The sequence below is a fragment of the Heterocephalus glaber genome, unplaced genomic scaffold (genome assembly GCF_053883595.1).
Source record: "Heterocephalus glaber isolate CG9 unplaced genomic scaffold, H.glaber_assembly_v1.0 deba00001472, whole genome shotgun sequence".
NCBI classification, from domain to species: Eukaryota; Metazoa; Chordata; class Mammalia; order Rodentia; family Bathyergidae; genus Heterocephalus; species Heterocephalus glaber.
The window spans coordinates 97,582,487-97,597,235 of record NW_028258315.1 but is presented as its reverse complement, the minus strand read 5'-3'; the positions used below and the strand labels follow the sequence as shown (position 1 = coordinate 97,597,235).

The 14,749-nt window shown below is 47.1% G+C and overlaps 1 protein-coding gene across 2 annotated transcripts in view; it reads right to left on the bottom strand.

Annotated features, from left to right (window-relative positions):
• Synpr (synaptoporin) overlaps positions 1-14,749 on the bottom strand; it is a 290,162-nt gene that overhangs the window by 111,389 nt on the left and 164,024 nt on the right. For both annotated transcript variants that reach the window (XM_004871612.4, XM_004871613.4), the window contains one exon: positions 11-135. In XM_004871612.4, the coding sequence (XP_004871669.1) occupies positions 11-135 (125 nt within the window). The remainder of the gene's footprint in view (positions 1-10; positions 136-14,749) is intronic.

Sequence of the window (14,749 nt, the reverse complement as noted above, 5' to 3'; positions counted from 1 at the left end):
CATTCCCTACCTGAAGGGGTAGGCGAAGGCGACGTCGATGCTGAGGTTACTTTCCGTCTTGTTGACACAGTCCACACTCAGCCTCAGGCCTCCAGAATAGCCACCGCATGTTGCAAATGCAAAGATCGCAAAAAGCTGTGGCGAACAAAGAGAAAAAAGAAGGCAGCTATTAGGGTTGCATGGATCGAATGAGAGGCATACTTCGGAGCTTAGTGTCTGGAACTAGGGAGGGTCTCCTGCCAGGCTGGAGGAGCAAAGCAAGCATGAAGGTAGGAGCTGGGAAGGGGTCTGAAGAAGTCCCTTGAGCTAGAGAAACACTCCTTGGAGAGTTGTGTGCACGCAGGACCAGGTAACTGTCAGCGTGCATAGAGAGCGGTTATGCCTCAACAGGTAGAGACAAAGCCTCACAGTAAAACCCAGAGAGCAGCGCTCCAGCAAGTGAGTTACCAATGATGGCTCCAGGTAGGAAGGGTTTGAGGTGTCCCTTCGGTTCCTTCTTGTTTGACTGCATTTTTAAAAGCATGTTTTGTCTTTTTAAAGCATGTAACATATTTACTATTTTAAAGGCATGGTCGGAGAGTCCAGAGGTACAGAGGTAAAGCGGAGGAGGCTACTGAGACTGCTATCCGCACACACAAGGTCTCAGGGTACAGTATTTTAGGCTTACACTCCCATCGGTGGTTACATCTCAGTGCTGCTTGCTCTTTCCGTGGCGACCATTAAGAGTTTCAACCGGTTATCAGCCAATGTCATGGTTGGTCCTGGTGTGGAATGTGCACCTGTGTGGGATTAGGCACCCAAATGGGGGCAGGCAGTCAGAGAAGCCTTTAGTAGCCAGACACCAGGAAGGTGGGGGGGCTGAGGATGGGGGTAAGTAAATGGCAAAGTCGTCCACTTCATTATTCAGCTAAACTCAAGAGGACTTCGCGCTCATTTCCCAGGAAAGTTGATCAGATCACTTAACACGAATACATACTGCAATGTGTATTGTGTTTCTTTTAATTGTGGGATCGAGCTTCTTACGGTAGCTCGGGGCCGCCCTCTTAGGAGTGCCAGCTCACTCTGCACAGTGAGAAGGGACTGTGGAGGCCAAGTGCACCCGACCCAGTATGCGACTCTGGGAAAGTTACTTTATTTTCCCATGCTTTGGTTCCCTCCTCGGGAAAACAGCACGGACTCTAACTCCCCAGGCTCATTTTGCTATCTGTGATCCGAGACAGACAGTTGCTGCAGGGGAGAAGGCTGCCAGAGTGGGCAGGATCCGTGTGTCCGGAAAGTTCAGAAGGTGCCCTGAATGCTATCTCTGCCACTTGCCACCGTGGTAAGCAGAGGAAAAACTGCCTGAGGACTGTCTGTCTCCAGTGGTTGTCTGACAGCACTCCACCCGGCCACCTCCTTGGAGCGGGGAAGATGGAGCCATTCTGGACTCCGGCAGATCGGAGTTCACACTCGCTCCCGCCCTGTGATCTTGCACAAGCTGCTGCACTTCTCCACCCCTCACTCCACACATCTGCTAGCCAAGACTAACTCGCTGATTCATTCTGTGGACGTCTGATGGTGTACTCACTGTGCGTTGGGGCACAGAAATTGAGGAAGGTCAGAGGAAGGACAAAGATGCTCCCTACTCCTCAGGGAGCTTAATGCTGGCTAGGGGCGACAGAACTAAGAAGAATATACAAATAAATAATTACAAATTGTGTCAGATACTTCCTAGCCTGGAAGTTATGCCTGAAGATGTCACGTGTAAGCTGAGACCTGAAGATGGTGGTGGAAACCACGCAAAAAAGTGGGGGAGAAAGCTCTCCGGACAGAGGGAACAGCTTGGGAAGAAAATCCTGCCAATTCAAGAAGCCAACAGAAAGTCAGCATCACAGTTGGATGGTGAAAGAAGTTGAGAATAAAATTATTTAACCTCACATGATTATTGCACCTCTAATCCAAGAGACCACAGGCTGAAGGATTAGGCTCACAGCCCTCAGTAAATGTTAAAATATCTTCTTCTTCATCCTCATCTTCCTCTCTTCTCTCCTCCTCTCCCTTCTCTTTTTCCCCTTCCTTCTCCTCCTCTTCCTTCCTCTTCCTCTTCCTCTTCTTCCTACTACTAATGTTCCTGCTACTATCGCTACTGCCTTGAAGAAGCTGAGGTAAGGAGGACTATTCACTCTCCGTGAACAGGAGAATTGGAACAGGGACTCTGGTCTCAGACTCCCTGAGTTCGTGGTCTAATTAGCTCTCAGATTGCAGAAGGAAAAGTAGTTTTGCCACACGTGGAGCGCTGACTGTCAGATGGTCCGGTCCTTGCCTGGAAGGGCAGTAGCTGCCTCACTGACGCGGCTTCTCTGCATTTCTCCTGAGTCTCCCAAATGCATGCTTGCACGTCACTACCCATGAGACAGCCTCGTCCTGGCTCTCCTTTCCTTGCTTCCTCCCTCGTGCCATTGGGGATCCTAGGAGGGCCTTGGGAGACTCTGAAAAGAGACAAAGCCTCTCTCACCCTGACAACTGATGCCTGGCAATGCTGCTGGCATCACCAAGGGAAAGGTGGCCCGCCTTGTGGGTCTGCACTTTTACAAGACAGTGCCAATTCATCTGGCTGACAACAGGCCCTCCTGAGCCATGGGGAAGAAGGGATAACCTTGTTATGCAGGCAGGAGAAAGTGAAAATTGGGTGTGAATTCTAGAAGGCTAAGGAAGGAGGAAGCCTCCGGGGCTGGGGTGGGTCAGAAAGAGGGTGGGAGAAAGGAGCTGGGGAGAATGAGCTCCCGCCGAGGCTGACGCTAGTGACCACAGGCAGCTTGAGGAGTGCTCAGAGACGCGTGTGTGCGTGTGTGCGTGTGTGAGACTCTTCTCCAAACTCTGGCCCCTGCACATCAGTCCTCAGTCACACAGTGCCTTCCTTTCTAGACCCTGAATGTGTAGCCCTGGGGCAAAAGTCCAGTTGCCCATCCAAGCGGAGTATAAACCTGCATCTTGCCATCCTTTCTCAAGCTCCCAATTTCCCTGAAACAAACCTCATTCTCCAGTGCATTCTAAGATAATGGGTGTTATAAACTCTGGCCCAATAACTCACCTCTCTTGAGTTCAGGAGACCAAAATAAATCTACAACCAAGTCTCATTGCACTACTGTCTTGGATGATCTATGGCTTTGCTCCTAACAACAAAGAATTACTCTCAACATGGACAAAATTAGCCAACAGAGAGTTCCTTTGTGAGTAGCCTGATTAAAAATACACTCAGATGAAAGAGAACAAAAGAATTGTTCTGCATTTTCTGCCTTAATGTTTCCATAAACTATAATCACCTATAGCAGGAATGATAATTTGTAAAGTTAACAACACCAAAGATTTTCCCCTGGAAAGAAGGCAGCAGCTCCCTTCTTGGAACTAACTGAACCAAACAAGGAATATTAATGAAAGACGCTGTTTATGTCTTTGGTTAGCTTGCAAGTCACAGTGGAAAGCAGTAGGTTGGAGGAGGACAGGAAATAGGGCTGATTAATGGTTCCTGCAGGGATCCTGTCTGCCGTGAAGTCAGGGTGGGGACATCTCCCAAGGCCTAGCACAGAGCCGTAGGCATCAAGGAAAGAACACAGGAGAGTAAGGGACTGGCAGGAGAGGCACGGGGAAGTTGGAACCCAGTAACAATGCAGTACCACCAACCAGCTCTGCGTACTAACCACCCTCTCTCAGGGAGAAAGCTGCGATGTGCAGCCTTTGCCAGTTTGCACAGTGTAGGCATTTCCTACCTGCATGGACAGTCCCAGGCTATCAGCATAGCCCCTCTGAGCTTGGACTCTGAAGAGATCAGCCCACCACTAGTGCTCCAGCAGGCCACTTCCACCAAGGACTCCCTGGAGATGAGACCTTTGCTCATGTTAGGCTCATGCCCGCCAGGGACAAGCTCTCCTTCCTTCCTTCATTTACCCACTCTGTGACTTATGCACTTGTGTAGTGAGTTACTGACGCAGAGGCTGCTGATGCTCACTGTTTCTGTACGCCTTAACCCACCCCACAGGCTACCTGCAGCTTCTGGGGACAGCCCTCACACTCACGAAGGCTTCTGCCAGCACACCCTGCGTCTCCCAGCCAGGGGCTCTCTCTCTGAGACAGAGGAGAAGCACCTGACTCATTTTCCCCTGCCACTGGAGGCGGTGTAGCTTGGCCGGAGGCTATCTGCCTCTCCCCCTTCCTTCCTTTTGCTGCCCCTGTACCCCAGTGGACTGAGGTGGTTGCTGCAATGTGCTCCCTGCTATCACACTGCCATTCTCCACTCCGACATGAGTGCAGCCAGGCAGGGAGTGCAGTGGCCCCGCCACTCCGGGCAGCCACTTCTGAGGGCTGCTGCATTTCTGAGGAATGGGGGCACCCTGGAGAGGCTAAGATCAGGAAGGGAGGGACCTGGGTCCCCTATTTCCATACCCAGCATTCACAGCAAACTTTCCAGAAGATTTTCTGCTTCCAGCCCTCAGTCTCACTGAAACGGGTCTGCAGCTGCTACATAGGAAGCACTTTTCAGACACTTCTCAGGGTTTTAGCCTAGGAGGGCTCCCTCCTGGGTCTCTGCCCTCTGTGTGGCAGCACAGGCCCTGTCACAGGAGGGACTCGTGTGATTTATTTCTCAGGTAGTGTAGGATTTTTATCCCGAGTAGTGTGGGTGGTCGGTTTCCAAAGAAAGACAAATAAATCAGAGCTGTAAACACCAGAGACTGGCAGGTGGAATCAACCTGCAGTGTCCAGCACAAGCTGGCACCGGAATGCGGGTGGTATCAGACAGCGATGGCTGGCACAGCTGGCTGCATCAATTGTTGGCACCCCGCACTGGCCAGTGTCTTCTGGTGGGATCAGGATTGCTAGCAGAGCTGCACTTTGCTGATTGACAGTTTCCCCTGGAATCAAGCAAAAGAGCCCTGGCTTGCTTGGCAGCGCCTCCAGCAGCAGCAGTATGCTTGCTGGAATGAGGCAGCTTCCAGCCTTTGCTGGAAATCAGCAGGGGAAACTCCAGGGCCTTTGCAGTCCCACAGGACATGCTGAGATGAGTCCGACACAGTTCTTCCAAGTGCCAGGAGACTGGGCCAGCTGCTGGGGGCGACCTGCCCACTCACAAGCCTTTGCTGGCTTTGCTTCCGCCTGCCCTGCTCTGCCCCACCACCTCCCCGATACTTCGTCTCAGCTTCTGCTGTGGGAAAGGCAAGTAAAGCAGTTATGGGACCTGAGTTATGGAAGTGAGCACTTGTTACCTCCCAGGCTCTGCCAGGAAGACGGGCCGCCAAGGGTGCTCACAGAGCAAGCCTGGCTTCCCTGACTGCCACCCTGTGCCCATCTGCTGCTGGCTCTGGCCTCCCCAGCCCTCTCCAAGATGCTGAGCCACTCTGGCCGTGGGGCCTGGTGCTCTGCCCACCCCACCCCACCTCCACTATCCCATTTCATGTCTGCTTTTCAGCTGAACACCTGTATTTGCAGGGCGTAATCTATTCACTTATGTTCTGTTTTACCAATTCCTTGAGGAAACTCTATACATTCATTTTTGATAATTGCTGAATCCCTTCCACCTTGCATAGCATTCGGCATGAAGTAGGTGCTCCCTAAATGCTTGTTGATTAAAAAAATGTATAAACGATGCATCGCTCTCCCACCTCTAGAGAACTTGCTATTCATTTGCGGGGAGAGACAAGCACTGCGATGGCGTTTCGCCAGGGGGTAGAAAGGGGAGCACTTAGGGGAGGATGTGAGCCATACGAGGGAGACGGGAGGAGACAGCTGTCTGGAGGAACGGATAGCTGAGCAGAAGCCGGACAGGACCTGGTTTATCCAGGTAAAGGTGAGGAATGTTTCAGGCATAGAGAACGGCCAGTCAAAGGCTCACAAGGAGCCCGCGAGGCACATTTGGGATGGGTGGTTGATACACTGGAACAAACACCTCTAAGACGGCGAGGACGGCCAGGAGGCAGGCGGAAGTGCAGGCGGAAGTGCAGGCGGAAGTGCAGTCCGCACTGCTTTCCTGCTGCGACGGAGAGCTGAGTACTCGCTCCGGGGACCTGAGGTCCTGCGGAGCCCAGCGTGTTTACCACAGAGGAAGAATCGTGAACTCTTCCACGAAGAAACACTGTCCCACCAGAGGACTCATTTTCTCTGTGGTGCGGTGGCAAACCCCAAACGGTTGCTGTATGCAAGGCTACGCTGGCGACAGCGTCAAGTGTGGACCGGCCAGAAGAAGACTGGCCCGGAGGCCGGCCAGCCCGACGGAAGCTGACCTCCCCAGGTGCCTGCAAGGCCTTTGCCAGCAGGACCGGGCCGACAGCACCCTTGTGTCCCTCACTGGGTAGATGCGTCCCGGGGTCGCAAATTTTATTAAATGGACGACGACGACGACGGTGATGATAGTCATAATAAAATAATTACATTTGGCTTTCTGTGCCCATCTCTGCAGTAGACGCTGCTGTGTTGGTTTATGGAATCCTCGCAGCCACCCAGTGAAGTGGGGGCCTATGCTCTCATTTTACAGATGAGGAAACTGAGGCCACACAGCACAAGCAGCGTTGCCTGGCTTACTGGAGAGGGAAGCAGGCATGGTTTGAACTCAGAGCTCCTTTCTCTGAAGTCTGCATTGCTTCCTCCCACCTGTCCCAGGGCTGTGTCCTTCAGCTGGCTCCCGCTGAGGAGGGTATGAGAAACAGCCATTGTGGGCCTTCTCCTGCTGCTTTCTCCGGCTCGTCCACCTTCAGAGGGCCAAGCAAGGGTAAAGGGAGCTGCTGGAGCCCAAGCCCTGAGCACCCCTTCAGGCCTGTGGAGACGAGAGAGCTGCGGTCTGCTGCCTTCGCTCGGCCGCCCAGCCTCAGCCTCACAGCCCGTGCGAGGAGAGCAGACCGTGCCCGCCACTCTCCACAGGTCCCTCCTCCTAAATGCCAGCCGCCCCCCGCTGGGGTGTTGGCTTTCTCGCTTCTGCAGCTCCGTCATTCAGCTGCTTCCAGTTTCAGCAGCTGGAGCCCCTGCCCGGGAGGAGCCTCTTGCCTCTCCTCCTAGTGTCACTTGCCCTGGGCTGGCGAGCCATGTACCCCCAGAAGCCCAAACAGCAGCGCGTTTATGGGAACTGATTACCTCAGCACTGGCCCGGGAGTGAGACAGACCCGCTGTCGGGTGCACAGGCGCAGGAAGAGTCCTGATCACTGGCTCCCCACACACCTGCTGCCAAAGGGCCCCGGCACACTTCTAAGCCTCGCTGTTCCCTTTCTACTGATTATTGCCTAGTTCTTCTCTCCTATGGATAACTGGGTTTTTCTAAAGAGATGCACCAAAGATCTCAGTTCTGAGTTTATGGTTATTGCATGGCTGTATAATACCTTGGGCCAGAAGACTTTGGGAACAACCTGAGAACCTCAAAGGAGACTTTCATGTAGAAATAAGCACGCACGCTGCCCTAGAAAGCAGTGGTGCTGCATTCACTCTGAGGACACTGGAAACTACTGTTAAAAAGCTTTCCCTTAGGGCCACATGTTTCTTCTTCTCTGTCCTATGTAACTGTCTGTGTACCTAGATGGTTCCACGAATCCTCTGCACTGTGTCCCCTCTCCTGCTATCAACAGCTGGACGGGATACAGTTGAGTCACCTTGGGATTCGTGTGGAATCTTCCAGGCAAAAGCAGCCCTGCCAAATAGGTACTGAGCACCATCACCCAGGGGATTCTGACCAGACCCACAGGAGACTTCCACATCACTTGCATAAAAACACGCTTCCATATGCATTTTCTTATACCTGCAGCCTGCAGACTGGACCACTGAGCAAAGTATTTGAAGTAACAGAAAGCCCGATCTTCCACGGTATAAACAAATCAGAGTTTGTTTTTCACACACATTAGGCAGTCCAGAGCTAGGTGTTTTAGGCATTCTTAATGTCTCTTTGGCACTTATGGCTTTAGACCCTTGGTCACAAAATGACTGCTGTGTCCACGGACACTTGCAGCTGTGCAGGAGACCAGGGAGTGGACATTCTTGAGGTCTGTCAGTATGTAGGTGAGGGTCCGAGGATTAGGCATCGTGGTTGAGTCAGTTTCCAGTGTCTGCCACAGGAAGGGGCTGGAGAAAGGCGACAGAAGTGAAACAGGCACCTGAAGTGCCTTACAAAGGCAGTCAGCATGACCGAGCCCTCGGGCATCCGGCCATTTCCTTGCCCTCCATAAGGCCAGCGGGGTCTTGTGTCTTATGTACAGTGGGCTCCATTCAACTCTGCCTATGGACTGAAATTTACATTTGTGACTGAGTTGTATTTTTCCACATAAAATGTGACATAAGTCTTTAAAATGAAACACATGGCTGAAACAGTAAAAATAATTTGGAAGTAATTTTCATCACTATAAAGAAGAGAATAAATAAATAACGAAGCATTCAGTCTTAATATGCAATGGTTATAAAAAAAAACAATGAAAAGAGATATAGAGAGCTGAAAGTTGCTCATAATCTTTTATAAATGAAAAATAAAAAAGTAAACTGCCAAGTGTAACAGATGTATTACATTTTTGTAAAAGAAAATATTTAAATATATACATAATGTGTTTTTACAGACATTGAGATGATCGAGCTGTTACCACTGAGGAGTGGAATTTGGAGTTAAAAGTCTCAGTTTTAAATAACCAATAAGCATACATACCTTTGGAAACTAAAAAGTAATTTTCTTAAAAGTGCAAATTTAGACAACTTCTAGGTAACCTGAGCCAAGTAAATTCAGACTTTTCATTAGATGGTTATGCTATTTCAAACTATCAGGAAAAAAATAGTAAAGTCAAAGAAACTCATGCCTTTTAGAATTATCTTTGTTAATTTTCAAAATATTTATATTCACACAGACTATAAGTGGAAGAACATTTTTGATCTGCTTCTCTATTCTTGTGGCAAAGCCACTCCTTAGAATCCAGGTAAGCACGCTAAAATCTACCATGGGAACACAGGACTCAAATACAATGTCAGTCATTCGTGGAGCAAAAAGTACAACTTACCTTCCCTCTGGTCAAAGAAGATAATTACTTTTAAATAAACCAACCCCGACTCTCTCATATGTGTCACAGTGGAATAATAGGATAAAGTTAAAATGCAGCTCGGTTTCTCCCTTACACCTGAACTTGCTTGGACAGAGCCCTGCAAATCAGCTCGCCTATGGTAGTGCCTTTGAGCCTGATGCGTTTTCCTGAGTAAATGCAGACTTCGCGCCTCTTCCCACACACTGCCAGAGCCTGCGCATGACCTCAGTGTGGCCCAAGTCCTCCAGGCAATGATACTCAGAGGTGGTGGAGCCATGCTGAATGAACTCTAAAACATGAGCTAAATAAATCTCCTTCCTTTAGGAGGTACTCAGCCTTGGCTATTTTGTAATGGCAATGTAAGACAGACTGATAATCTCCAATAACCATATCTGAGCTCATTAAAGAAAATCATAGATAAACATCTTAACTCCACACTTAAGCATGACAGGAAGATGAAGGAGAGGAGCTCATGGTACACAGTCCCTGTTCTGTGGTTCAATAACGTGTGTGGACCACACTGGCGTGAAGGGTTCCCCACCAGGAGCCACACTTTTACCATAATACAGATTTTCTTTAACTAAAGCTAAGTCGCAAATCAATTCCGCTCTCCCTTTATTTTTTACAATAGGCCTCTGATTATGGTATCCAATATTCTCTGACTAAAAAATAAAGTTCCGTTGTGGCTCGGCTGTGGTTGGTTTCAGTATATTTGGCATGTCTTCTTTAACATTTAAATATTTCATCAGCTAGATTTATATCTATACCCACAGAGCAATTTAGAATACCTTAGGGATTTTTTTAAAAAAAATATCGATCCATAATCAATTGGCTGCATTCAATTATCATCTCCTCCTTAGACAGGAAGAATCATTAAACAGAAAAATCTCTTACATTTACTTTTCTTTTAGTTTTTAAATTCGGTTTTACCTTAATGAAAGCACAGGTCCCATTAACAGAATAAGCAGCAGTTGATTTAGGGAGGGGGCACTTTTTTTGGTGTTTTTTGCCTATATTAAATTAAATCCAGAGCTTATCAACTCCGTGTTACCAGTATAGTCAGACATGATACTTAAGATCAACCTATAATCGGTCATAGCACCATTAATTGTTGGAAACTTTTGAAACATGCAAGTAATCATGCGCAGAGATTTGAACATCTTTCTACCTTCTACTGCTTTGACCACCTCAATGGCAAATTTTCTCCCTACACCCATACTTCCAGACTTTCATGGCAGTGTTTTGATCATTCTGATTCTTGACCTGGAAATCAGCACTTTAACCCCTCAACCATGATGCATAATCATCAAATCATCCCTCTAATCATAGAGTACACTACAGTGATCATTGGGTGGAGAAGATTCGATCCAAAATGGGCCTTGATAAGGTAGTGGACGATATCATCTCCACTGGAAAATATTCACAGTAGCACACAGAAGCTCAGAGGAACAGTTAGAATACACGCTAATACTTCCTGTCTTTTACAATAATGATGGTAGCTTCTACTTTGACATGAATGCAGTGGTGCACTTAGTGCTTTGCAGGCATGATTTCACTGAAATTGCTAACCTTGTTAGGTAGACACCATCATCACCCCCATTGCTTCAAGGGGTTAAGTGATTCATGCAAAGCTATGCAAACACAGAGTGGTAGTTTAAACCAATAAGCTCATAATTATAGTCAAAGAAACAACTAAGCATACAACTGTGGTCAGTGTCAGAGAACAGTAGTGAACAAATTCAGTAGTTTAAAACTGTTGAAGAAAAAGAATCAATCACTTGACTTTTCTTTATGATTGCTACCAGAAGGCGAGCAAAGAAGACATTCTCTTTCTAAATGGATTCAGCTAAGAATGAAAAAGCAATGACAGAATTAGAATGTCACCATTTTGCAACCCATTAGGGATTAAATGTTTGTGCACCCTCCCCAAATGCACATGCTGAAGCCTTAACCCCCAGGGTGCCTGTATTTGGAGCTGGGGCCCTTAGGAATTAATTGAGACTAGATGAGGTCATAAAGGTGGGCTCTGACGTGACAGGTCCCTGTCCTTATGATAAGAGACACCAGACAGCTCTCCCTCGCTCACTCCCCGTGTGTGTGCCCTGAGCACACACAGAGAGATGGCAGCCCCTGCACACCAGAGGAGGCGACAGAACCAAACTACCCTGCTAGGACTCGGACTTTCTGTTGCCCAGAATTCAGAACATGAATTTCTGCTGCTTAAGCCACCCAGTCTGTGGCATCTTGTTATAGTAACCCTAGCTGTCTAAGACACATCCTTAAGGAATTAGTAAATCTGAGCACAAATGACTGATACCACAAAAGGAGAAACAGGCAGAAATTATGAGCCTCTAATGAAAGAAGACCACACCAATTTTGAGATGTTATTGGCAAAAATAACAGCAAAATAATCAAACCTTGAATTTGAGCAAGCCTCGAGGTACAACTGTTAACTTACAAAAAATATGGCAGAGAGAAAATATAAAATAACATCAGAGGGTTGAAATCAGCAAATACCAGGCTCTGAGATACACTCTAGAGGAAAACACTTGTTAATTCAAGTACAACAGCAAACTGCAAAATGTACAGGAAAAGTGGGGCTGGGTGGAGAGGGAGGAAAGAAACAGAGCAGGGAAAAGGGAGGGAGACGAGCTTGCAGACTGAGGCCTTAAGAGACACATCAACCAATCACAATGTATGAATTTTTTTAAAAAATCAAAATTCAAGACCACTGTAAGAAAAATCAGGAAAGGGAAACCTTTAAAAAATATGCAGACATGGTTCAGGGATGTAGCTCAGTGGCACCATGCCTGCCTTGCAGGAGCAAGGTCCTGAGTTTGATCCCCTATACCGCAAAGAAAAAAAAAAAAGCAACTAGAAGAACATTTCGGGCCGGGGATTTAGCTCAGTGGTTTTGCCACCTGCTGCACAAGCACAAGGTCCCGAGTTCGATCCCCGGTGCCAAAAAAAATATGCAGCCATCTGATGATACTGAATTATTTCAAATTTTATGTGTAATATGGCAGTGCAATGTGTTTGTTTTCAATAATTTTGTGACACACACCTGCTTAGGTATGGGAGACGTGACCCATGCTTTGGGAGAGTGCAAGGAAGGAAGATGGAAGGAAAATGTGCTTGTGAGTGTATTATGTTGGGGCCAAACCATGAGGGAACAGAGACCTGCTGTCTTATGCTATGTTTCTTTATATGTGTTTGCTACATTTCTATCATTAAAAGGTTTTAGAAATTGAGATCATATTAAAAAGGAATCTGTGTACAAGTACATGAGTATAGGCAAACTTGCACATAGTTTTTCATTTAACACATAAAATAGAAACAATTTTCACCTTTTTAAAAGAATAATTTTTTAAATCCTTCAGAATACCCAAGAGGAATATTCTTTACAGGAATAAGGTCTAAACCCACTCTGTTATTACAACATTGCAGCTCTTAGGAGAAAATACATTCTTTAACAAGAATTTTCTTTCTTAATAATCTTTTATTGATTGTTCTAGGGACCCATTTAGTTCTGTCTCATTATGAGAGAGCAGCTTTTTCTCATAATGTTTCAATGAGATGAAAAACCACTATGGCCTAAAGGGCTATACATTCCACGTAAAGGACATCATTTCTTCAGCAATAAGCAAAAAATCCCCACCATCTTCCAACAATGTCTTTCGACGGATGCAATCCAAGGGGCAATAAGATATATCAAATTACCCACCATTTATGTATTGGTTCTAGTTTCTAAGTGCTAATGATAAGTGGAATTCATACAGACCAGTGATTAGTGGAGACAGGAACCCTGCCCTGCAGGAGAGACAGCCACAGGCAGGCAGTGAGCTTTCCCAAAAACGTTACCTTCTGATTTCCACACTGAACTCACACCTCTTTCTGGCATATCTAGCGAGATTAAAATACTCTCAGAGTCATCTTACTTGTTCATGAGAACCAGAGACAGTAACTGTGCAGAAGACAGAGACATAAATCTGACAGGTGATGTTAGCACAGGCTGGAGAAAACCGGGAGATGTCAGAAGAGACTCGGGAGTGGAAAGTGCCCTGCAAATAGTGGCTCAAAGGCGCAGGTTTCCTGAGCAGGAGGAATAATTCTTTACAAGAGAAGAGAGAGGAATCAAATGGTGCTCCAGGGAGTTATGGTGCATTGGAAAAGGGGGATTGGGGCTCTTTTGGGGAAAGGTCTTAATCTTCATGGTAAATGAAGAAGTGGGATCAAACAATGAATGCACGCAAAGGGGGAGATTAAGAAATTGAGGAACTGGGAAAAAGCTGGAACATGTACTTGAGTGAAAATGGAACAATTAAGAATTACAAAAAGGCCCAATGCCAGTCATTTATTTGCCTTGCTTGGCTGGACGTCCTTGGAGATCCAGGGCCATGGCCCATTCTGCATTCCCCCACCGTGAGCGTGTCTACGCTACATCCCTGTTATTCATCTCCTCCGTGAGCAAACCCCCAGGCAGAAAGGTAGCGAAGGAAGTTCAAAAGCGGGGGAAAATACCCAAGGAAAGTTCTCGGATGAAGGTTAAACATCAGCGTGACTCAGTGCCATCAGAGCGAGCACACTGCACAGCTCGTAGCAGACACTTGATGTGAACTTGTTGAATCAATGAAAATATATCGCTTCTGTCAATCTACACAGGACAGATCTCACATGTTATAGCAAATAGAGAGAGTCCAACAAACAAGGTTCAAGTAAGAGCACAGAAGGAAGGAAGTGGGGTTTGGTGTTAGATGAAAAGGCAGTAAACAGGCCATATAAGGGAAAGGAGGTAGAAAGAAATATATAAGACTCATAGCAATTGGACGACGACATTTCATGGTGTGGGTTAATCCTGGAAGCTGAAATGAAATGAAGTTGTTTGAAGGAAAATATCGTAGTAATCATCTGGGAAAGCCCTGGTGGGATGGCACGAAGAACAATGAAAGGCTGATGTTTCACCTCAGTTTACCCTTTGGGAAGCTTCTGCAAGCTATGGGTCTGCCCCATAGAAAATTCTCCTCTGCACAAATATTTAAAAATTAGCACACAGACTTGGTAGATGCAGAGATCCTTCAGGGCTGTCCTTTAGACTAAGGCACACCCTTACAGAGAAGCACACCCTACAGGTAGCACAGCTGGTGAGGGACTTCGACACCTCCCTTTCAGATCTGTACCTCACCTTCACTCACGGCTACATTTTTGGCAACTACTGTTTCCAAGATACTCCCCAGGTCTAATTCTGACATTTAAGTTTCTGATTCCAAATTTTCTCCAATATTTACCATAAATCATTTCCTTATATCACTACTTTATTCCCTTTTTATTATTTCTATGTGCACTAAGATTCCATCTATTAGGAAGACTCAGGATCTAGATTTTTGGAGCCAGCCTCCTCCTTAGAAGAGAGCTAACTTGAAAGCAAATCACTCCTCTCAAGAGGTGAACCTCAGAACCCTCTGTGGTAACATGACTTTGCACCCTGTTCCCTGGGCTACAGGAGAAAGCATGGAATCCTGGGAAACCCACTGATACATGTGAGACCTCAAAAACTATGTGTGGCATGGAACTGATTTCTAATAGGATCATCTGGTCTCTGAGGGATGGGGTTGCAGTTACCAGCACCAAGGCATGAACTTTCTGAGGCAGCTGAACTATGTGCCTGCAGAGTAGAGGAACCAAATAGGAACATGGAGCCCAGCCTCCACTTGTTTCCCCAGTGGCACTGGCCTGGATGCACA